Consider the following 23887-nt stretch of genomic DNA (forward strand, 5'->3'; position numbering starts at 1 on the left):
AGAAAGCTAAGTCGCATGTCAAGGTCATACAGCTTGTAATTGTCTGAGCCGGGTTTCAAAGGCAGACATGTCTGACCCCGTGCCAAGTGCACTGTTCTATTTGCTTAAAAATGTAATGCAGCATTCATATTTGTAGTACAGTTTAAAGGGCTCAAAGAGCAGTATTATAACTAGCGGGGGAGCCACTGGAGTTCTTTAGAGGGGGGTATCCAGTCAGAGGAATGTGGGTTTCTTTTTTTTTTAACTTTTCTCTGAGCCATGTTATGTTACTATTTACAGCTGCATCGTGGCCTAAGGCCCTCTTGTAAAGCTCCTTCTCAGAGAAACGTTCTTTCAGAACATTTTTCTCACCCAGCCTCAGAGCACATGGAGATGCCTCTCTGTGAAGTCTTTGGAGGGGAAATGGTGATAGATCTTCTTATGCAATTTATGAAGTTCTACTCAATGTCACTGTTATTCTCTTACACTATCTGGATAGAAAATATTGTAATAATCATAGGATATTGAAATTTTAAATTCCTTATCCCTTTCCTAAGGCTCATGGAGGCGGTCTTTAACGGCAACAGCAATAATGGTAAGAGTGAACATTTATTTGAATGCTTACTGTGGGGAGAGCCTGTGCTTTGTGATATAATATGGATTACGTCATTTCATTTTCTCAACAACTCCGTGAGGTAGGAATTGGGATTTGAAAGGATTAATAGAAAACACTTGTCTTCTCTTAAGTTCAAAGCCGGTTTAAAGGTAAAAACAGGTATCAAACAGCTGGAGATCAAAATGCTACCTTAAGTGCTAATAATACTGATAACTGTGGAATGAGGCTTAGAACTACCAGCCAAGTAGGATCGCAATACTTTATCCGTATGAAAGACAGACTCAGCCTGTCGCCAGCCCTGACAGCTCGCAAACAACCACAGGCCTACTTGCAAGGGCGCCTGCCCTATTTCATTTATAGCATGAAGAGCTGAGGAGGATGAGCACCCCCTACTAACAGGCAGATCCCAAGTGAAAGAAAAAGGAAGAGAAGGGCTGAGCAGAGCATGTGCAAGTGTTTCTCCCAAACCCACGAATCAGACAAAGAACTCCTCTTCCTATGGAGAAAAATAAGTGAGGAGGTAGAGAAAGGCTAGGGATGCTGACTCTACCGGAGTTACTGCCACATGGAATCAATGGAAAGGAGGTCTTTGCCCCCAGTTGTAGGTACTGTACATGGCTCTATCCTACAGATAAGGAAACTGAGGCACTGAGACATTAAGTAAGAGCTCACAATTGTAAGTGGCAGAGAAGTCTACATAGGGTCACTCTAAAAGTGGTAGAGTCAGGATTGACCCAGGCCACCTCAGAAAGGCTCTGACTTAGTTCAGGCACAAGGCGATGGGGCATTAAGAAGGGAGGGCAGTGAGAGGGATGCGAGCAGAGGTGATGAGAGTTGGATTCACTTGTTTTGAGAGTTGGGGAGGGGTCAAAAGGACTCAGTGTTCTAACATGCCTACTTAGAAAATGGTGAAAGCATTTAAAAGAACGAGTGTTTTCAGGAGACAATATCCAGTGCTTATTTGGACATGTGAGTTTGAGGTACCCTGCTTGTGGGCTGTTGGAAATTTGAGTTTGCAACTTGGGAGGACGATCGGGGCGGAGATGCAGATTTTGGAATTCTTCGTTTGAAGGTGATTACTGCCTGAAACAAAGGGAGTGCTTAAATATGAGCAGGAAAAGAGAAGGTTGGTTTCAGAATTGAATTTTGTATTTGAAATATGCGGGAAGATTTGATTTGGTAACCTTGAGTGGCTCCATCTACTTTAAAGGCAAGTCCCAGCTTTGGTTGAGGACTTCACTTCGTCTTTTACCCATAGCCCTAGTGCACTGCAGGGCAAGCTTACAGGTTACCCTGGTGTGCAGAACAGTTTCCATTTGCCCCTTCAGGTTCACGGTCCATCCCATTTCCACCCTGTTCTCTGCCCTGGGAGGCAAACATGTATGGGCTGCATCAATTGGGTTCAGCCACTGATGGGACTTAGAAGGCAGGAGGAGTGTGAGGTTAGTGTATTTATTTCCTTGGCTCTTTTACTGTCAGATTCATGTGGACTGGCTGCTTTTCTCTACCCAAGGCTTTCTACAGTGACTGTAGAAGTTTCCAGTAACTGCTCTCTTCCTTTGCCCCTCAGGCCTAGAGAAGGCAATGACTTCCAAATGTTACTACCCCCAGGGGACTCTACTGAGCTTTGTTAGATTTTATGAACACTGCTAACATCTTTATAAATAACGTCTTTGTTGAAGTCTCCCCACTTTCCCAGTTCCTACTGGGACCTTGAATAAATAATATACCTGGTACACCTGAAGGAATTTATGTTCTCCAAGGCACTAGCCCTACCCATAATAAATAGAGGGAGGCTTCTAATTTGGAGGTCTCAGACCTGGGAGGAGATGACAGAATTAATTCAGGATGTACAAATCCTGTACATGTACATGCAGCATTGTCGGTGGACAGAAGAATGTCTTATATGGTTGTCATAATTTCTCAAACATTTGTAAGTGCCTTAGTGATTCATAAAATAAAACAGAATTTATTTGAAAATACCATGAAATCATTTTAACTATTGTCTTTATATATTTTCTTAATGAACAGATAACTTGTGTTAAAAATATAACTATTGCCATGTTTGGCTAAGGAAATATTTTAAAATGTGTAGCGCGAAGTCACATGCAGAAAAGTTGGGAACTACTTCCAAGGCCTTTGTTGTTAAAAGTTCACCACACTTTTCCCTGGGTGCAAAACTAGAGGGAGGTGGAAGGAATTGTTGCAGTCCCAACTATTTCTATCAGGATAGAGAAAAAGATGACCACCCACATCTTGAAAGAATGTTTGTGAAATCATTTCTAACTCTTTCATTTACACGAAGAAATTCAGGCCCTCAATCTTGCCCTAAAGGGTACACCACGTTCTCAGCCCTGGCAACACCTTGTCCTTTGAGTGACCTGCCATGGCTCAAGCAGAGAGCAGAGTCTACAGAGCACAAAAATCAACATCTCTAAGGGCCTGTGGAATTTGATGGCGTGTGCAGTGTGCGGCAGACGGTGGCCGAGTGCCAGGCTCTGTAGGTGAGCCCTCCAACGGCTCATATTCATTTTTAGCCACTCTGCAAAAGCAAGAAGAGAGGGCTAAGCTCGCAGTGAAGGTCTGTTTCCAGGTTTGGCCTTGTCAGTGATGTTCACTCACTAAATGGTTACTGAGTGCCTGTTCTCTTCCAGGCACTGTTCCAGGCTCTGAAGCATCAAGGGGCCCTCTCTTAGGGAGCTCCCCTTCTGAGTGCAGACCCGAGTTCTTCTGCCTGCACTCTCTTTGAAACACCAGTTCTCCACAATGCTCTGTGCCTTGAGGGGTTAACTTCCAGTCAAACTGAAATGTTCGACTCCTTGTTGCTCCCATTTCAACAGCATGGCTGGTAGCATTGATTACAGAGTGAAGAAAATGTTGTGGTATAGACAGGCAGCACTGTTCTGTGAAAGGCTCTCTGTCAACTAACAAAAAGACTCTGTGAAATGCATCTCAAACCCCACGGTTCTCCTCTGCAGCCAAGAGGTCTCTCCTATAACATAATCTGAGCTAATAATTCCATATGCCATAAGAGTGTAAAATTAGAATTGAAGAGTTCTGCAAGGCCTCTGAGTTAGACACAAAAATTTATTCACTGAACCACACAGATGTTGAGCACTAGCTTTCTAATGGACTTTGTGCCAGGCGCTGGGGTATTTGACTGCATTTTATATTCTCTATCAAGGAGGGCTACAGCTCTGGCCTATTGCTTCTTTCCCATGTCCTTCCAAATAGGAGAGAAAACTCTATTCCTGCAGAAAATGGTAATTGAGGGCAAACTCCTGGTTATGAATTGTACTGTCAACAAACTGTTAGACTCAGAAGTAAGCGTTTTTCTGATGTTGCCTAGAATCAGCAACTCTGTGGATTAGCAGCTGACAGGTTGAGAAAGAATCTTGCTTTCTACTCTCCGCCTCTTATGAGAATCAAGAGTCATATCTTTTTCTCCCTTTCTGTGGACCAGATACCATATAAATCACTCTGCTGTTTATTCTAGGTCTTTATGTAGGGTATTCCTTTCCCTAAAGTCTCACACACAATGTAGACACTTTGGCAGCTGCATCAGCAAAGGTCAGTGTTTCAGTTTAGTGCCCGAAGATCCCTGACAGACGTCCAAAAATTTCTGGTTGAAGTCAGTAATTATTTACTCCCCTGTTACCAGGATCTGTTTGAGGACTAAGCAGAGAGAAGCAGAAAGGGAAAAAAAAAAAAGTGAATCACTAGTCTTTCTTCACCTAACAACAATATGTTTTTCATGGCACATATGTAATGTCATTGAGCAACAAAAATAAATAAATGCATTAGAAGAATAAATAAATGCAGAAGACACAGAGACTCCAAGTGGAAAAAAGTTAGGTCCCCGGGCCAAAGACTATGCAAACCCGAGCAAAGGAGGAATTTCCTTAACTTTTCCCCCAGGTTTAGTCCTTTTCGGAGCTTGAGTTTGCCCCCAGGAGAGAAGTCTGTAAGGCTGCCAGTGGGAACACTGTGCTCTATTGCTATAAAGGCTGTGCAGGGAAGTATTGGGATTCCCTCATTGCATACTTGGAAGACTGCCCTTCAGTACACACGGTGTCCTCTGTGATTCCTTGCCATAGGCCAGGATGCTAAATGGGGCTTTGAGTCTTGAGTTGGGGTAGAATCAGACATTGAATCCTTGGTAAGAGGAAGTAATAAAGTGTCAAGTGACTGGGAGGCATGATATCTTTCTTTTCTACGAGAGTCTTCCATGTAACCACAACATTTGTAAATATATGCCAGGCTCTGTTCTGGGTGGTAGAGACGTAACATTGAACATAGGGATGATGGCTTCTACCATGGTGGAGCTTAGAGGCCGGTAGAAAGCAACAGGCCTCAGTGATGAAGGGCATAAGCTTTGAAGGTAGGCTGAGGCTGAATCTTGGATATTTAGAGCATTCTTTACTTTGTCTATAAAGTGGAAGTCATAATTCCTCCTTCCCAGGGTTGGGATGAAGATAAAAATGAGAGAATATATGTATGGTAGTGAATTCAGAGCCTGGTGGATTAATTGCCCCCAAATAGTAACTGTTGTTACTATTTATTTTCTTTTGTGGCTTACTTTCTGGCTCAGGAGTCAGAGACTTGAGCTCTAAGTCCTGGCTGGTACCTCCGTGACAAGAGTGCTTTGCTCTCGGGTGTGCTTCATTTAGACAGAAGCTGGTTGTGCTAAATACTTTTCATTTTCTAGTTGTAATGGCTGATTTTCTTGCTTTATGTCTGAATATTAGACCTCTTTGATGAAGATAAAGTGATTTTCATGTTTCTTTCAGTTGAACTTAATTCATTCATTTGTTAGACACTGGTAGAGTTCTTACTCTGCACGGGCAGTGTGGGGGGCTGGGGCGGGGAGGGAGGGGGTGGTGTGCGGAAGATCCAAGGATGACTTAAGATAGTGTCTGTTCTGTGCAGTTAAACAGTCTAGTGGTAGAAAGGGACAGATAAATAGATAATGGCAGTGTATTTGCTAAGGGCCAGGAGAGGCCTGTACAGAGAGCTCCAAGAGTCTGCAAAGGGGAAACAGCTACTTTGAGGGAGCAGGGTGGGGTGGAGGCGGTTGAAGTAGAAATGTTAGATAAATCAGGTGGGGAAGGAAGGAATTTAGAGGTAAAGGAAGCAGCATGTAAAAGATAAGAAAGCTTGACTTTTTCAGTTAGTTGCAAGAAAGATATAGTATCCTAGGATAGGTGGGAGTGATATGATGGGCTAGGAGTAAAGCTATTTGGCTAAGGAGATAGTCATATATATGGGCTGGACATGGGACTAGACAGTCCTCAGCCAAAGAGCTAGTGGCTGAAGACACTGAGTTTCCACCATCAGAAATAGTATCTATATGTTTCCCTCTTGTTTCTACAGAGACAGAAGTGAGCATCTAGATAAAAGAGCTTCAAGGGGCCAGCCCTGTGGCCAAGTGGTTAAGTTCGCATGCTCCACTTTGGAGGCCCAGGGTTTTGCTGGTTCGGATCCTGGGCGTGGACATGGCACCGCTTCTCAGGCCCATGCTGGGGTGGTGTCCCACATGCCACAACTGAAGGGACCCACGACTGAAGTATACAACTGTGTAGTGGGGGGATTTGGGGAGAAAAAGCAAAAAAGAAAAATAAATTGGCAACAGTTGTTAGCTCAAGTGCCAATCTTAAAAAAAAAGAGCTTCAAATTGTAGCCTAAGGGTTACAGTGGTGTATCCTGAAAGTGTACGTCCACACTGCAGAGGCAGTAGTAGAGTCCATTTGGAAATCTTCTCCAGTGAGTTGTGGGGTAGGGTCAAATCTTGCTCATATAACGACATAGATGTGAAAAACTTACAGCTTCTTTGCTGCTAGAATAAATCTAAACTTCTTTACAAACCTCTGTGAAGGCAAAAGTGGGAGTTCATTTTTTTTTTTTTTTAAAGACTGGCCCTGAGCTGACATCTGTTGCCAATCTTCTTCTTGTTTTCTTTCTTCTTCTTCTTCTCCCCAAAGCCTCCCAGTACATAGTTGTAGATTCTAGTTGTAGGTCCTCCTGGTTCTGCTCTGTGGGATGCCGCCTCAGCATGGCTTGGTGAGCTGTGCTAGGTCTGCGCCCAGGATCTGAACCAGGATCTGAACTTGGGCCACCCAAGTGGAGCATGTGAACTGAACCGCTCGGCCACAGGGCTGACCCTTCATTTTGCTTTTTACATCCTGCCTGAAAAACATTTGCCTTTCCCTAAATTGTAAGGATTTTCTCCTATGTTTTCTTCTAGTTTTATGGTTTCTGCTTTTATGTTTAGATCTGTTATCCATTTTGACTTAGGTTTTGGTGTGAAGTAAGACTTGAGATCCATTTTTTCTCCGTATGAATAAGTGTTTGGGTCTATTTCTAGGCTCTGTTCTGTTTCACTGATCTAACATGCCAATATCACACTGTCTTGATTACTTTGGTTTTAGAGTAAGTCTTGAAATCAGAAAGTCTTCAAATTTTGTTCTTTCTTTTAAAAATTATTTTGAATTTTCTAGGTTCTTTGAATTTCCTTATGAATTTTAGAATCTGCTTGTCAATTTCTATTTTAAAAGTGCTGGAATTTTGATTGGGATATCATTGAAACTATCAATCAGCTTTGGTGGATATGACATCTTCCAAGTCTTCCATGAAACTAGCAAGGTATATGTCTCTCTCTTAGGCCTTTATGAATTTCACTCAGCACTGTTTCTTATAGTTTTTACTGTACAAGAATGCAAATTATGTTAAATTTATTCCTAGGCATTTCATGGTTTTTGATGCTACTGTAAAGTGGTATTTTAAAATTTCAATTTCTAATTATTCACCACTAATATATAGAAATACAATTGACTATAAAAGAAAACAAATAATAAATTCCAGCTCATTAAAATAATAACTTCTGCTCTTCAAAATACAACATTAAGAAATGAATGAGCAAAAGACAGAATGGGAGAAAATATTTGTAATACATATATCTACAAAGGACGTGTATCTAGAATATACAAAGAATTCTTATATCTCAATAATAAGAAGACAAACAACCTGGTAAAAAAAATGGGCATAATATTTGGAAAGACACTTCACAAAAGAACATATATGAATAGTTAATAATTACACGAAAAAATGGGTAACATCATTAGTCATCAGGGAAGTGCAAATTAAAATTACAGTGAGAATCCATTACATACTGGAGCAACAGGAGCTCTAATATGTTACTGGTAATATTGTTCACTATCTTGATAAACAGTTTCGCAGTTCCTTCTAAAGTTAAATATACACTTACAATATGACTCAGCAATTTCATTCCTGGGTATTTACTCAAGAGAATGAAAACATATGTCCACTAAAAGACTTGTACACAGATGTTCACAGAAGCTTTATTCATAATGGTCTAAAACTGGAAACAAACTCAGTGTCCATCAACAGATGAATACGTAAACAAATTGTAGCGTATCCATAACACAGATTACTATTCAGCAATAAAAAGGAATCACCTACACAACAACCTGGATGAATCTCAGAACGTTATAATGAGTGAAAGAAGCCAGAAGCAAAATAATCCATATTGTGTGATTCCATTTTTACGGGATTCTTGACAGACAAAACTAATCTATATCGACAGAAAGCAGATCAGTGGTAGCGGGGTTCTGAGGCTGGTGGAGATGATGACAAAGGAGCATAAGGGAATGTTTGGGGTGATGAAAATGTTCTATATCCTGATTGTGGTGGTTGTGTTTATTTGAGCATATACATTTGTCAAAAGTCATTGAAATGTAGATTTAAAATGGGTGTTTTATTGTATGTAAATTATACCTCAATCTAAAAAAGTTCCTAGCAGTCATTGCAAGTTTCAAGTAATCTCTTTCAGTGTAGCTCAGTCTTTTGTGGATCAACATTGAGCCAAATCCAAGGTTAATCACCTGATAAGGGTCATTTCTCCCCTCTATTTTGTTTACTCCACCCCCTCTTTCATGAGAGTCTAGCTTGGGGGAGAATTCATGTGTCTTCATGGCAATGGTGGAGGAGGTGGTTGGCTTGCAGGTAGGTCCCTGAGTTCTCATTATCCTAAGCAGCATTTTCCCTATTTGTCCCTGGGCATTCTGCTGGTGAAGTTCATCTTGCTGCTCTCGAGGTACTGGCTTTTGTCCTCCTTGTGTGCCATGCTGACATCTGCTGCTGGTGGAATTTATGGTTTCTGCTCCCTGTATGTCCGGAGGGGGACATAGTCCTGGGGGAATTCCCTCTCTTTCTTGGAGCGGTTCTTCTTCAGGATCAGCCATGATTCCCATTTGGCTCGGGATATTTGCCGTGGAATCACTTCCCCCTTTGCCACAGCCTGCTTCTCATCTCTTAGCTGTCTTCCACTAAGAACGTGGGAGAGCATCTGGATCACTCCTGTGTCACATGGGAGGTGAGGGACAGTCAGTGGGCACTGTCTTTGACTTTCTCTTTGCCCAGACACATCACCGGCCAAGGGCGCCCAGTGAAGTAGTGTTTTCCCACAGTTACTCCTGTTACGTAGCTCCTTGCGGCAGCTTCCCCTCAGCTACACGGGTTCCTGTCTCTTCACTACTCCACATCCCTACCCCTGGTCAAGACTCAAGGGAGTGGGAGACATGGCCCCTGAGAAACCCAAGCAGCTCATCGCTTTTCCTTTCAAAAAACCTTTCCCCTTCCTCTCTGGGTAGGCTTGTACTTTCCCTTCTTGTGTGGTGGGAACTTCCCCTACAACACAGTCCTATGATTCCTTATTTATAGATGGATTTACTCTGGATGGGACCCATCTTCTTGTTCCCTACAGCAGTACACTTCTTGGCTTAGCCTTAATGATAGAAGGGGGCCATTGGGAGAGACTGGCTTATCAACAAAGGGCAACACATCAGGAAATATTTCAAAAATATTACCTGTAGTACAGGAATATTTTAGAAATGACTAAAGAGAGGAGAGACACTGGCAAATTTCATGATTCTTAAGTAATAACAAAGAGGATTTGCCCGCTTCAAAGAGGTATTAAGTAATAACAAAGAGTAAAGTCAGTCAGAGTTACTTTGAGTGTCTAGTCTATTAGGTGACTTAGGATATTGGGGAAGAGATACTTAATAATCAGTCACCTGGTTTATGGGATAGACACCCTGCTTTTATAGATTAGGAAATAGTGGAGAAAGGAAGTGTGAATCATAAACTAAGTAGTCATACAACTAAGTAGTGTCATTTGGACCCAGTGGTCTTGATTTCCACTTTTTGTATCTTTCTCCACATATCTTTATCGTGGCTGCTAATCAATTTATAAAGTCAGGGTACTGCTACAGGTTAAGGCACTGGAAATAGAAGCGATCGAGGAAGGAAAGAAGAATGGAAAGAGAGTGTTGGGAGCCCACCAAAACAGAGGGTGTCAGGCCCACTGCTGCCTTTTCTCCAGCTGCGTACTGACTGTAAGAAATGTGTAGCTTTCTACTGCTCACTTTAGGAAACTTTACTGAGGGCACCGTGGAAGATTTGCCCCACAAATGGGATGCTTTACTGGAATTATTGACTCTTAGCAAGAATTCTTTGCAAATGATTAGATTTTTGAAAGCAAGGAGGATAAAGTGAAATTGAGAATATATCCCAATTTGTGCTGTTAAGGTGTAATCCTAGAGGAACATTATACTATAAAGCCTCTTTTGTTTCAAAAAAAACTTTTTTTGAAGCCAGATTGAGATGCAATTATATTTTAGTGGTTAGATGTCAAAATAAGATAAATTGGAGATTGCTTAGTAAAATGAAAAATTACATGGCGGTAACATGCTTCCTTTGCTCACAGGTTTAGGTATACTATTAACTCAATAAAAGAATTTTCCATTGTATTTGTGTAATATCAGGTGGGTTAATTATTTACAAGAATGCTCAGTTAATATTCTAGGAAACGGCAGGCTGCTCCAAAGTCTCTAGGAAACCAGGTTAGCCTTGTCTAACCCGTGCATTTTTTCTGGATACATATAAATCTATTAAACGACCTGTTTTGAAAGAAAACTCACGAGTTGTCTTGTGAGCAGCTTTATACCCCTGTGTTAACCTTGTGGGCTTCCCTTGCTTCCTTATGTTGTGATCCCTCATACTAATGGCTGCGTAGGCTTTACTATTGCTTGGACGGCTTGTTGACAGAAATGCTCAATAACAATTTTGAAATCTGGTGGGCAGATGGGCAAGCGCACTGTCCAAAATCTGCTGGAGCTACTCATCTCCATCTGGATTCAGATGCCGCGTTGTCAGGCGAGTCCCTTCGCTTCTTTGAGTTTCAGCTTCATCATCGTGAAAGGGGGAAAATAATGCCTATCTCTAAGGCAAAAGAGGCTCCAGTGCCACTATGCATGAGGCATTATTAATAATAGTATCGACACCAATGCTTTCAGAGAAGTCATTTCTCTCCACCCTGGAACCCTGTGAGGAAGTACCTTGTTCTGTGGTTTTACCCAGGTTGACTGTAACTTATTATAGACCTTTGTCCATTATGCTGTTACCATGGCAATGCAGAGAGTATTACTTACATTTTTTTATTTGGATTTATGCAGTTGTATTTTTTGAGAGATCCTGACAAATGGGTTCTTAACTTATAAAATGTGGGGATGCCAAAGCGAGGTCACTTAACTAAAACAAATGAAAATGAATCATCTGGGGATAGCAGAGGCAAGGTCAAAATTAATGTTGCTTAATATTTTTGTAACGAAACAGAATATTTTATTTTGCCAGGGGCTTTTTACCTATAGTGTGTCTTCTACGGAATAATCACCTAATTTTCAATGTGCAGTATCAATAAATGATATGCTTATTTTTAGTCCTTGAGAAACAGTACAAAAGAGATTTTTGTGCTCCTATTTAGACTGCAGGAGTAGACCTGAAATATCTATTTAAGAAAATTGTATATAAAATGGTATTGAATACAATGGTTTTTGGTTTTTGGTATTTTTGTGAGGAAGATTGGCCCTGGGCTAACAACTGTTGCCAATCTTCCTCTTTTTGCTTGAGGAAGATTGTCCCTGAGCTAACATCTGTGCCAGTCTTCCTCCACTTTATGTGGGATGCCACCACAGCATGGCTTGACCTTGAGCATGCTAGGTTCATGCCCAGGACCTGAACCTGCAAACACCAGGCCACCAAAGCAGAGCACGCAAACTTAACTACTACACCACTGGGCTGGTCCCTGGAATACAATTTTAAAAATGAATCATAGCTTAGTTATACCAGCCCAACTACATTTCAATTTGCTTATTCTGCGTATTCTTTGTGACAGAAGTATAGAACTTTTACATTGCTTCCCTTACAACGTACACACAATTTTAGTCTTCTTTTTGCTTTAACATTGCATCATAAATGTTTTCTCATATTACAATATTATCTTTTTTTTATAATTTTAAAGGATTATATACTAATCCATTTGCTTAGTGTATCATAATTCTCTAAACACTTCCCAGTTGTTGAGCATTTAGGTTGTTTCTGTTTTATGTATTATTCATAACGCAGCTCTTATTTTTTACCCATAATATTCAGCTTCTCTTAAATTATTTTCTTAGGCTAACTTCTCAGAAATGAGATTATTCTTCAAAGAATATGAATAATTTTCTAATTCTTGCTCTAGACACTATATTGCTTCCCAAAGGGCTGTTGCCTAGCACCGCCTGCTTCAGCGTTCTTTAACAGCACGGGGCAGCACTAACAGAGGATGATCTTGTACTGGCCATTTATGGATAGGTGGATTTGCAATCTTAAGTTGGAAAACAGTTTAACCTTAGGAGCTATTTTAATGGAAAAACCTATGAAGAGGCTAGGACTATACCAAGGCAGAGGTTTCTAAGCTTTGGCTTTTTTACTTGTACAATCAATTCCGTCATTTCATGACACTTAATTGTGCCCAGTCAGTGAGTTATTATGTTGTGTGTGTTTGTACGCAGGTATAGGCAGAATCTCGAATGCTATACGTCTTGAAACTGTAAGAGAGTGCTAGACATAAAGCATACCATAAATGTGGCTCACATGTGGCTGCTCAAGAAACTTTGATTTATGGTACCATGGTATAGGCAAAAGTTGAAAATCATGTTGCCTCCAGGGGCCCGGCAGGTGTTGTACATGAGTGAAACACACAAAGGTTGGACAATACAGGATGTCAGGGCCAAGGTGAAGTGGGGAGTACAGCCCTTATCCAAAGGAGGGGTGCTGCTACTTGACTCCAGCTGATGGCTGTCATGAAGGAATGCCAGCCCAGGGTCTTTAGCGCTTTCAATTTTCAAGGGAATTTCAGAATTTGGATTTTTAGATATCTTAGTCTATTCCAGCTGCTATAACAAAAATACCATAGATTGAGTGGCTTAAACAAACAACCTTAATTTCTCACAGTTTTGAAGGCTGGAAAGTCCAAGATCAAGTTGCTGACAGATTCGATGTCTTGTGAGGACCTACTTCCTGGTGTAGAGATGGCCATCTGTATGCTGTGTTTTCATATGCAGAAGGGGCAAAGGAGCTATCTGGGATCTCTATTATTTATTTATTTATCTATTTATTAATTATTTTTTTGGTGAGGAAGATTGTCCGTAAGCTAACATCTGTGTCAATCTTCCTCTATTTTGTGTGTGGGACACCTCCACAGCTTGGCTTGATGAGCAGCATGACTGGGATCCAAATCCTCTAACTCTGGGCTGCTGAAGCAGAGCGAGCAAACTTAACCACTACACCACTAGGCTGGCCCCTGGGATCTCTTTTATAAGGGCACTAATCCCATTCTAAAAGAGCAGAGCCTTCATGACCTAATCACCTCCCAAAGGCCCCACCTCCAAATACCATCACATTGGGGGTTAGGTTTTAACATATAAATTTGGGGGGGGGACACATTCAGTCTTTAGCAATAGGTAAATCTCGTATTTACATGTGCAACTAATGTAAACATTTGAAAAACACTGCAGGCTTAACAAAAATGTCTGGAATTTTGATTTAGTCATTACTGCAGTTTGTAACTGCTCTCATCTGAATCTAACTACAATTCTATGAAGCAGGCAGAGGGGGTATTCTTTTTGTACAAACAAGGAAGCTGAGGTTCAGAAATTACTCTTCAACAGTTTATCAACTGCCTGTCCCACTAGGATGTAAGCTTCCTGAAGGCAGGGCCATTCTTCATTTTCTTCACTGCTCTAAGCCCTGCTCCCAGAATAGTTTCTGGTATATATTGGACACACAATAAATATTTATCGAATTAATGAGTGATGAATAAGTGGAAACAGGTTAAGTCATGTGGCAAGTAATATCTATGTTTTTGTGCCAGACACTCCTCATGTTTTATCTCATATTAATCCACACAACATTCTGTGAAAATAATATTATCCCCATTATATAGATGAGTCAGCTGAGTCTCAGAGAGGTAAAGTAAGTTGCCTGAGTTCATGTAACTTATAAGAAAGAGAATCAGGACCAGGAAGGACCCAGATCTTCTTCGATTGCTAGCTCTTTTCACTATGCTGCCACTCTGCCACCGTCATCATAACTATCTCCCACCACATCCTCCCAAATACTGGCATTTTATTCTGTAGACCAGTGCTTCACATCTCTCTTGAACAGCGATCTGCACACTTCCTCTATAAAAGGCCAGCTAGTAAATATTTTAGGCTTTGCAAGCCATATGTTCTCTGTTGCAACTATTCAGTTGGCATTGTAGCATGAAAGCAAAGACAAAACGCAAATAAAGGGATGTGATTGTGTGCTAATAAAATGTTGTTTACTAAAAGAGGCAGCAGACCCAATTTTGCTTAAGGGCTGTAGTTTGCTGACCCCTGCCCAATAAAACAGACAAATTACCTTATTAAAAAGGTAAAAAGCCAGCTAAGTTGCTAGTCCACTGTATAGACATTTAAATTCTTTCGTAGTTCTTTGTCTTTACTTTGTATTTCATGGAAATGTTTGCTGTATACATCTAAATTACCCTGAGGTTGCAGTGGTGTGCTAGTAAATGTTTAACCACTGGCTCTCTCACAGGATATAAAAACCTTTGATGTGTAGTTTACCAATATATGACTTCTGTGGTATGGACATTCTCACCATAGCCAATTTCAAGCCACCAATATGACGTCACTGAACATGGCATGCGGGGATAAGATGCAGTAGGGGCCGACTCCAGCACACCACTGTCTGAAGGCATTTATCCTTTGCATTCTTTTGGCAGAAGTTACAGAAATTTCAACTAGTTCCAACAATAAGTAAAATGTATTGTGGCACCTAATAAGCTAGATAGAGTGGCTCCAGAATTGGTTAATTTAGTGGCTTAGTGACATCATTAAGGTTCCATGTACTTTTTGTCTTTCTGCTGTGCTGTCCTTGACTTATTGACTTTGTCCTCAGGCTAGCTTCCTTCACGGTTGAGAGGTGACTGCTTAGTTCCAGGTATCATATCTAGCTTCAAAATGTCTACGAGAAGAAGAGAGGCTTGTTTCTTTCCTGTGTCTTTTCTTAAGAGTAAGGAAACATTTCCCAAAGGACTTCCCCTCATTGCTCGTTGGCTAGAATTACTTCACATCCTTTCCCTCATCACTCGCTGACCAGGGAAAGGGAGACCAATTAAAACCCATTCTCTGAAACAATGGATTGGGCCAGACTTCCCTGAAGCAAGTGTCTCTTGGAAAGAGAGCAGATAGAGTAGATACCTGAACAAAACCAGGGTATGATAGAATAGAGGAAGGGGTGAACTATGGAACTGGGGTAGGCAACCAGCTCTGTCTGCTACGGTAGGTTCTATATATTAAAGCTAAAATACAAATATGTTAGATCTTTTAAATGAGTTTTTCTCTGAGTGTTTAATTTTGGGGAAGAAAGTAGTTGACTATTAAAAGTACTTACCCATGACACAAAGTTATGTTTTGGAGGGACTGATCCTTAAGCTCCAGAGTGTTGGAGATTCCTTTGGAAGGTTAGTTTTGCTTTGAAATCAGAGATAATTCCATGGCTGATCAAGTCAGTGACATATAGGCGTGTCTCAGAAGAATGTCAATGGTACCGTTTAAAGAACGGCATTTCTAGCTGCATCAGGTTGCAATTAATGTCGTTGTACTGGTGTGCCATTAGCAAGATTATATATGCATGATTAGACAAAAGGTATAGGAATTTATACCGAGGAAGAAGGAAATGTAGTGGAAGTAGTGTAGGGCATTCACTAGGAAAAGTGGTCTTGCAATAAGATCAAGGTTTATATCTCATTTCTACTGCTTGGGAGTGTTAATAATATTTGATAAAATTACTGAATCTCTCTAGTTTGAGTTGCTATATCTGTAAAATAGGGATAATAATAACTACCTTCTATAGTTGTTATAAATATTAAATGAGATACTGTCTATGACACTGCTTAATAGCAGCATGGCCTATGGCAAGCGCTCTGTAAAAGTAGCTCGGTATTGTTGTTTACACAGCGCAGACACCAGTGTTTTGGCTGTTACTCAGTCCCTAGGCCAATGATTACAATATTATCATTTCAAGTAATAATTTTGATTTTTCCTAAATCAGTAGGCTTAACATTTATACCAGTACTGGTCTTCTAATACTTTTGATGGATTTGTACTCTTCCTTTGTTCGCTTCATCTCCTTCGTCTGTCTCCCCACACTCAGGAGGTGGCAATGAGATGAAGAGGGGGGGCCCAAGTCTTGAAAGCGAGAGAACCTAATGGTCTTTATGGGAATCGCTCTTGTTGCCTTGGCCTCGCTATCTTTGCTCTGTATTTGGTCTCGAAACTCACAGGCTGCCAATTTGTTCCCATGACTTCAAAGATGCATACCTGCAAAATTCTACTGTGAGCTATTTTCTTGAGAAAGTTTGGGTTTTAAAGTAAATTTTTTTTCACTAGACAATTTGGTTTGCTCAGTTTGGTTAAGCAGAGGGTACATACCCTATATTCACCAAATAATGCACCCTTTGTCATATTTGAAATGATGTTTCATTTAATTAATATTACTTAAAATTTCTTCTAGTGAGCATAATAAAATTGTACTAACCACTGAGTGATTTGCTCAATCCAGTGGAAAAAGCATCTGTCAAAACTCTTATTTGGTCTCTTAAAAAATTCATTCCTTACTGTACCTAAGAAGCCTGTTTGACATACCAAAGAATATCTTAAGAAACATTTTATCTGACACTGTCTGTGGGGCCAGAATCCAGGCACAGCTTAGCTGGGTTCTTGGCTCAGGGTCTCACAAAGCTGCCATCAAAGTGTCATGCAGGCTGTGTTCTCAACTGGAGGCTCAACGCGGGAAAAATCTGTTTCCAAGCTCAAGATGGGCTGTTGGCAGAATTCATTTCCTTTCTGCTATAGGACTGAGAGCTTTAGCTTTTTGCTGTCATCTGGAGGCTGTCCTCAGCTCCTACAGGCTACTGCAATTCCCTGCCACATGGTCTTATCGATAGGCAGTGTACACCATAGCAGCTTGCTTCTTCAAGGCCAGCAGGACCGTGAGGGTGAGTCTGCTAGTAAGAGTCTAGCCAGTCTTACATAGCATGACATAATCATGGAAGTCATGTCCCATCACCTGAGCCATGTTCTAGTTAGAAGCAAGTCACAGATCCTACCTACACTCAAGAGGAGGGATTACACAAAGACAAGATCAACAGGGGGCAGGACTATAGTGGGCACCTTAGAGTCTGTCCACCACAAAGAGCTGTGTGTGGTTTGCTGACCACAGAAACCCCAGTTCCTTGAAATAGTGCCTAACACAGATTAGACACTAAGTGTTGGGAGTTGAATAGATTAATGTTGCAGATACTACTTCTTTGAATCATGTTTTGCTAATGTTTTTTTCCAAGTCTGTGGTTTACCTTTTTGATGTATGGAAATGTAAAATTTCCCCTTGGTTTGTTACATTACTATACATCTTAAGGAGTCCTTCTCTTATCTAGAGATCAGATATATATTTGCCTATATTTTCACCTTGATTTTTAATGATTTCTTTTTTTACATTTAACTTGGATATAGCGAGAAGGCCAAGAACTAAATGGAGACTTGTGACATGATGTAGTGAGTAATCCTTTATCCTCCACCAATCTTTGCTACCTTATTTAGTCATACTGAATTATTATGTACTAGCTTCTGAGCTCTCCATTCTGTATCATTTATTTGTTGTTCTCTTCTTGCTTCAATTACACATTTTAAAAATTATAGTATTATTAGTCAGAAATGCCAAAGAAGTTACTGTCAGACTCATTCAGTATAATAATTAGGACATGGTCTAAGCTGTCGTAACAGAGAGACTCCAAAATACAGAGGCTGAAATAAAATTGAACCTTACTTATCTTTCCTGTAACAGTGAGAGGTATGTGAAGTCCTGAGCTGGAGAGGCAGCCGTTCACCAGAGTCATCTGGGAACCCAGACTACTTCTACTCTGTAGTTCTGCCAGCCTCTGGGGCGATGTCCTGGTCTGTGGCTGAAGCTGTCTCATCTCCACATCCATGTACCAGTCTGTGGGAAGGAGGATGATGGGAGTCCTGGGAAAGTGCCTTTGCCTTTGAGCTGATGAACCAGAAGTGGCACATATTACTTTTTCTTGTGTCCCTTTTATCCCTTTTATTGCCACACCCACCTTCAAGAAAAGGCAAAGGAAAATGTTATCAAACTCCGTGCATGTGGATTTGGCTAAAATTTGAGAGGATCTATTATTAAAAAGAAGGACAACTAATGGTCTTTGCCCCAGTCCAGTATTCATAGGTACAAAGAATCATATTTAACAGGAAAGTATTAACCATTTTTGCCAAGTGAAAAATAAACTTTTGGATATAGCAATAAAATACAAATATGTTCTGATTTTTGGTTTTAGATGGCCAGTAACCCATGTGCCAGGTAGCATTCTATGCCCATCTTGAATGCCAACAGGAAGTCACTGGACAGCAAACTCTTCCAAGATCATAACTGGGCTGTTGGAGTAACTTGGAACAGAAGAAAAAAGAATCAAAACCATGGCAAAAGCAAAGAGAGCTCGGTCTACCGCTCCTCCGGATGGAGGCTGGGGCTGGATGATTGTTGTTGGCTGTTTCCTTGTTACCATCTGCACCCGGGCAGTAACCAGGTAGGTGGGATTTTCTTCTTGATTCATCAAGATTAACTGGTTTGTCTTTTTTTTTTAAGTCCACTTCATTCCATTTCTCAACCTGTTATTGTGAAAATATGTGTGTATATGTATGTTTGTGTGTGTATGTTTGACTGTTCAGTTATCTTTTTCTTTGCAAGGAATGTGATTTTCTGACACTTAAAAGTCCTGGATAGTGATCTCTTCTATAATATCTGACACATAAACCTGAAATATTAGGACATTTTTAGACTAAATAGTATGGCTCTTCCAGCCATTTTTTTTCGTAAGCTGCTTATCCTAGAAGGAAAAACATATAAGGTCAAAATAGTCTTTGAAAATCTATGACTTACCAGATACTGAGCTATTGGAAGCTTAAAACCCAGAATTTAAATTCTTTTGCTTCATTTTGCATTTGGCTGTGGTGGTGGAGGCTGAGTTCTAGGTTGAGGGAGAGCAACAGCATGAATATAGGGATTCTCATTTCTCACTTGCTCACATCTCCTTCTCTCTCTTTTTCTTTTATCCAAGGGCATAGTGTTGAACATGCTTCAGTTAAACGTGCCTACATTGAGATCCATTCATTTCATTTATATTTGGAATAAATACCTACTTGAAATCTGCATGTGCTAGCACTTTCCTCTCCAGCTGCTTTCATTCAGTTCAACTCTTTGTTGCTTTTCTTTGGCAACACACCCTTGGCAGCAAAAGAAAGTAATTTCCACTAATAACTTTATTTGTGGGCCAGTTCCGTGGCTGAGTGGTTAAGTTCGTGTGCTCCACTTTGGTGGCCCAGGGTTGACCAGTTCAGATCCTGGGTGTGGACATATGCACTGCTCATCAAGCCATGCTGTGGCAGCATCCCACATAGAAGAACTAGAATGACTTACAACTAGGGTATACAACGATGTGCTGAGGCTTTAGGGAGAAAAAAAAATAGAGGAATATTGGCAGCAGATATTAGCTCAGGGTTGATCTTTCTCACCAAAAAAAAAAAGGGGATTGACTTCAGAATTATTTAAAAAAATAACTTTATTTGATGACATCATGAATACAAGCATTGAGGTTCCCCTCATAACAAATATATAATGCAGGAAAGAAGCAGGATGTTTCCTTTTGCTACAATAAGGGTTAGTTGATCATGTGTCATAATAAACTGTAGATTTGTTTTAAACAATATGATTGATGTTGAGTGTGATATTTCTTCCATCTATGTTATGAATCTTGTGTTCTGGGTGTGAGGAGGTCATAGAGTTAAAAGGAATCTCTTTCATCTTGGTTCTTAGGTATGGATTCCATCATTCCCATGACAGGAAAGTTCTGGAAGTGAGCTTAGTGCTTTATAAGAGGAGCTGCTGGAAATCAGAAAAGAGGGTTGTGCCTGGCAGCAAAGGCCTGTTATCAGAGGTTACTTGGAGAGGCTGAGAGGAAGATTGGCTGTTGTTAGTGCCATCACAGTTGATTCTGACTGTACAGCAGAGCAGAACGATGCCCGGTGTTTTTTTGTTCCCCATCCTCTCACTTTCCAATGCTATATCAGACAATGCTATACTGCTATTCATAGGGTTTTCTTAGCCAATTTTTTCAGAATCGAGTGGCCAGGTCCTTCTTCCTAGTCTGTCTTAGTCTGGAAGCTCTGCTGAAACCTCTCCACCACGTGTGATCGTGCTGGTATTTGAAATACTGGTGGCATAGCTTTCAGCATCACAGCAACATGCAGCCGCCACAGTGACAGCTGGCAGATGGGTGGTATGGTTCCCTGACAGGGAAACGAACCCAGGCCAAGGTGGTGAGAGTGCCAAATCTTTACCACTAGACCACCAGGGTTGGCACACATAGCTCTACCTCACTGGAAAATAGCTGCTTAACATCCCACTATACGGGTGTGTTCATAATTTATTTAATACATTTTTATTGATGGACATTTATGTTGTTTCCTGGTTTTTGCTTTACAAGCAATGTTACAATTATGACCCAGCCCATTTTAAAATCATATTTCAGCTCTTGCCTTGTATCTGATGATGCTGCCTTACGCATAAAATTTACGTAAAGCTTAAAGTTGTGCAGGCTATTAAACCAGTCATTCTTATTTATTTACTCCTTCTGCTTGTTAATGTGCGTTGATTGCTTATTTTTTCTTCGAAACATCTTATTACCAAACACATTGTCTATGTTAAGAATCATATTTCACTGTGTAATTGCATGACATTCTATCAGTAAATTGACAACTTGATTCGGAGTTGATACTTGGAAAGCAACATTTGATTTAAGTGTTCAAAGAAAACCTCCAGCTCTGAGATCTATTTTTTTCTAAATCCTCTGGATCCAAATTAACTTAGTTGCAATGGATGTCTGGAGTCCTCTGGAATTGTGGAGCTCTTTTAAACACAGATTATTCCTATAAATAATTGCTAATGTTAGCTGAGCACTGACTCTGTGCTTGTTGGCATTGTTCCAAGCACTTTTCATTGATTAAGTCATTTAACCTTATAACAACGCACAGAGGTTGAATAACGTGTCCAGGGTCACAGGGTTAGTAAGTGGCAGTGCTTTTAACCACTAGGCTACACTGCCTAGTGGGTCATTCCTGTGTTTACTTAGTGGATAACTTCATCAACCAGAAAAAAATCTTTACCAGGTACCAGATGTTGTCAGCATCCTGCTTTACAGGGCCAGAGAAGAATCTAGAGCAGAGTGGCAAGATGGAGATAGGAAACATGTTGGTCCTTTGAGTAAAAGTATCCTTGAGAACCTTATTTCATAACAGACGACACTTGGGTGATACTAAGAACAGAGCCTATCAGCCCCTGAAGGACGTGAGGAGTTGTTTGCTACTGCACCATGATCTAATCCATTCTAACTAGTACAGTCATGCTTACCAAAATGCTTAGGTTTTAGATGAGGAAACCAAGACCCTGAGAGATTAAGCAGCTTTATCAAAACTCTCAGTTACTCAGCATGAGAATCAGAGATTAGACCCAGCTCTCCTAACATCTGTAAGATGCACAAATATTCCAAAGGACAACAAAAATAATTTCTGGAGTGAGAAGCACGTGTTCCCAGTAAGATTTATTTTCTTTAAGTTGCACCTCTGTTTAGAAGGCATAAATCATGAAACTTTACCATTTGAGAAGTTTTATGGTATTTTTCCCTTTTGAGAACTAATAAGTGATACAATAATTCTTCTCATATTTCATGAAAGTCGTAGTCATTCAGAAGCTTGTATGTGGTTATTAAATTTTACCTCTGGCAAGTCTACTCACATGTCTAGGCAAGAGTCTTGGGTGTTATTTTTGAATTTTATGTATCTAAAGGTTGACTGATATGACTAGGTCGGTCAGTTAGGAAAACCGTTAAGTAGAAAACAAAACAACAGCAAAACAAGATAACAAAAAAAGTCGCAAGAGGCAAACATAATCACACAAATATTAGATCTCTCAAAATGATTTGGTGAAGAGAAGAGAAGAGATTATCATTTACAATTCCAAAATACCTTCTCATCTGGGACACTTTTCTCTTAGATGTCCTGTGTTCTTCCACAACTCCACCTTTTGCATCTCCCTCTTAATAATTCTTTCTCTTAGCTTATAAACTCAAATTCTTCATGCCTCTGCCTTATCTAGCCACATGTTTCTATGCAGCCCCCATTTAATCTGCTCTTCCCTTTCTCATTCCTGTTCTTGAAGTTGCTCCTCAACCATTCTCAGTTCTTTATCTGCCAGTCACTTCTCTACCAACTCTAATCCTTCCTTCCTTCCATACCTTGAACCTTGAACACTATTTAATGAGCACCCAGTACATGAAAGGTACAGTACTAGATATTTAGGATTCAGTGCAAGATAAGACAGACATGGTCTTTGCTGTCACAGAGCAACAGTCTAGTGGAGAATACAAACAAATGCAAAGGGAATTGCCATACCATATGGTAAGCAGCCAGCATGTAGTAGAAACACTCAAGAGAAATATCATGCCCAGACTCAGGTAGTCAGGGAAGCCTTCCTTGAGGAGTTGACTATTATCTTGAGACGAAAGGAATGAGGGAGGCTGAGAAAGCATTCTACAAAAGAAAAAAATTTTAATGTTCAGAGGTGTGAAAAAGCGTGGGTGGGGTGTTGAAACTAGTAGAAATAAGTTCAGTCTGACTGAAGGAAGAATGTACCAGATGGGAGGTAAGGAGAGACCCTAAGAAGGGCCAGCTCAGGCAGGGTCTCATCAGTCATGTTAAAATTTTGAAGCATCAGAATCTGATTTGTGTTGTACTAAGGTCACTCTGACCACTGAGTGAAGGATGTACTGAGGGCAGCGAAGTGTGTTTTCGGGAAGATCAGTCAGGAGGGTTTTGGCTGCAGTCCAGGAGAGAGGTATTGGCATGAATGATGAATGATAAGGGGGATGGAGATATCTGGAGACATTTGAGAGAGACAGATGAGGTAGAATAAGTAGAATTTGATAATTGATTAGATCAGTGGTTCTCAACTAGGCTGGTTTTGATCTCCAGGGGGACATTTGGCAATGTCTGGAAACATTTTGAGTAAAGGCCAGAGATGCTGCTAAACAAACATCCTACAATGGCCGGGATGACCCCCACAGCAAAGAATTATCTGGCCCAAAATATCAGTATTTTGATGGAGAAACCCTGGCCCAAGGATAACTTAGTTTTGATAATGAGGCTATATCCAAGAAATCATTATTCACTTAAATTGAAGGCCTAGTGGTTAGGAGAAAATAATAGACTTTTTTTTACTGCTAGTCTAGCAGTCTTTAGGGTGTTAAGAAATAGCATAGAGTTTTTTCTTCTTGCACTGAATTAAAACTAGTGTAAGGCTGTTGAGGTTTATTTATGCTTTTAAAAAAGTTGTGCAATATTTTAATTAAATTTGAATTTATATAATCAGCCAGGTAGTTTATGTTACCATTCTCTGTATTAGTTGTGACTATTTTTCAGTACTCCAAACTCTGACAGAATAATTAGGCTAGCATCAGATCTATTGCGGCATGTTGTCTGATTTCTTAAATCAGTGGATGAAGAAGGACCACTTTTTATATCCCTTTGACAGAGATCATTCAACAGTGCTCAGCGTGGAGAACAAGAACTGGACTGTGGTGAACATGGAGACATGCCATTCAGATGGCCTAAGCAGCAGAGTGTACATAAGCAGATGTCCCGGCTGTCAGTCCGCAGGGTCCCTTCACCTGTGGCAAGCCACCTCTCCCAAGAGCACACCCTTCCAGGGGCACCCACATCCAAT

At 40.5% G+C, this 23887-nt stretch overlaps 1 protein-coding gene across 6 annotated transcripts in view; it reads left to right on the forward strand.

Annotated features, from left to right (window-relative positions):
* Window positions 1-23887, forward strand: part of SLC16A12 (solute carrier family 16 member 12) — an 84917-nt gene that overhangs the window by 45193 nt on the left and 15837 nt on the right. For 5 of the 6 annotated variants that reach the window (XM_070561654.1, XM_070561689.1, XM_070561646.1 and 2 more), the window contains exon 2: window positions 18390-18638. In XM_070561654.1, coding sequence (XP_070417755.1) covers window positions 18529-18638 — 110 coding nt within the window. In that variant the 5' untranslated portion in view covers window positions 18390-18528. Of the gene's footprint in view, window positions 1-10496; window positions 10829-18389; window positions 18639-23887 lie in introns of those variants that run through there. The other variant, XM_070561664.1, reaches the window with a different exon arrangement.

This window comes from Equus przewalskii, chromosome 1 (genome assembly GCF_037783145.1).
Source record: "Equus przewalskii isolate Varuska chromosome 1, EquPr2, whole genome shotgun sequence".
In the NCBI taxonomy this organism is placed as follows: Eukaryota; Metazoa; Chordata; class Mammalia; order Perissodactyla; family Equidae; genus Equus; species Equus przewalskii.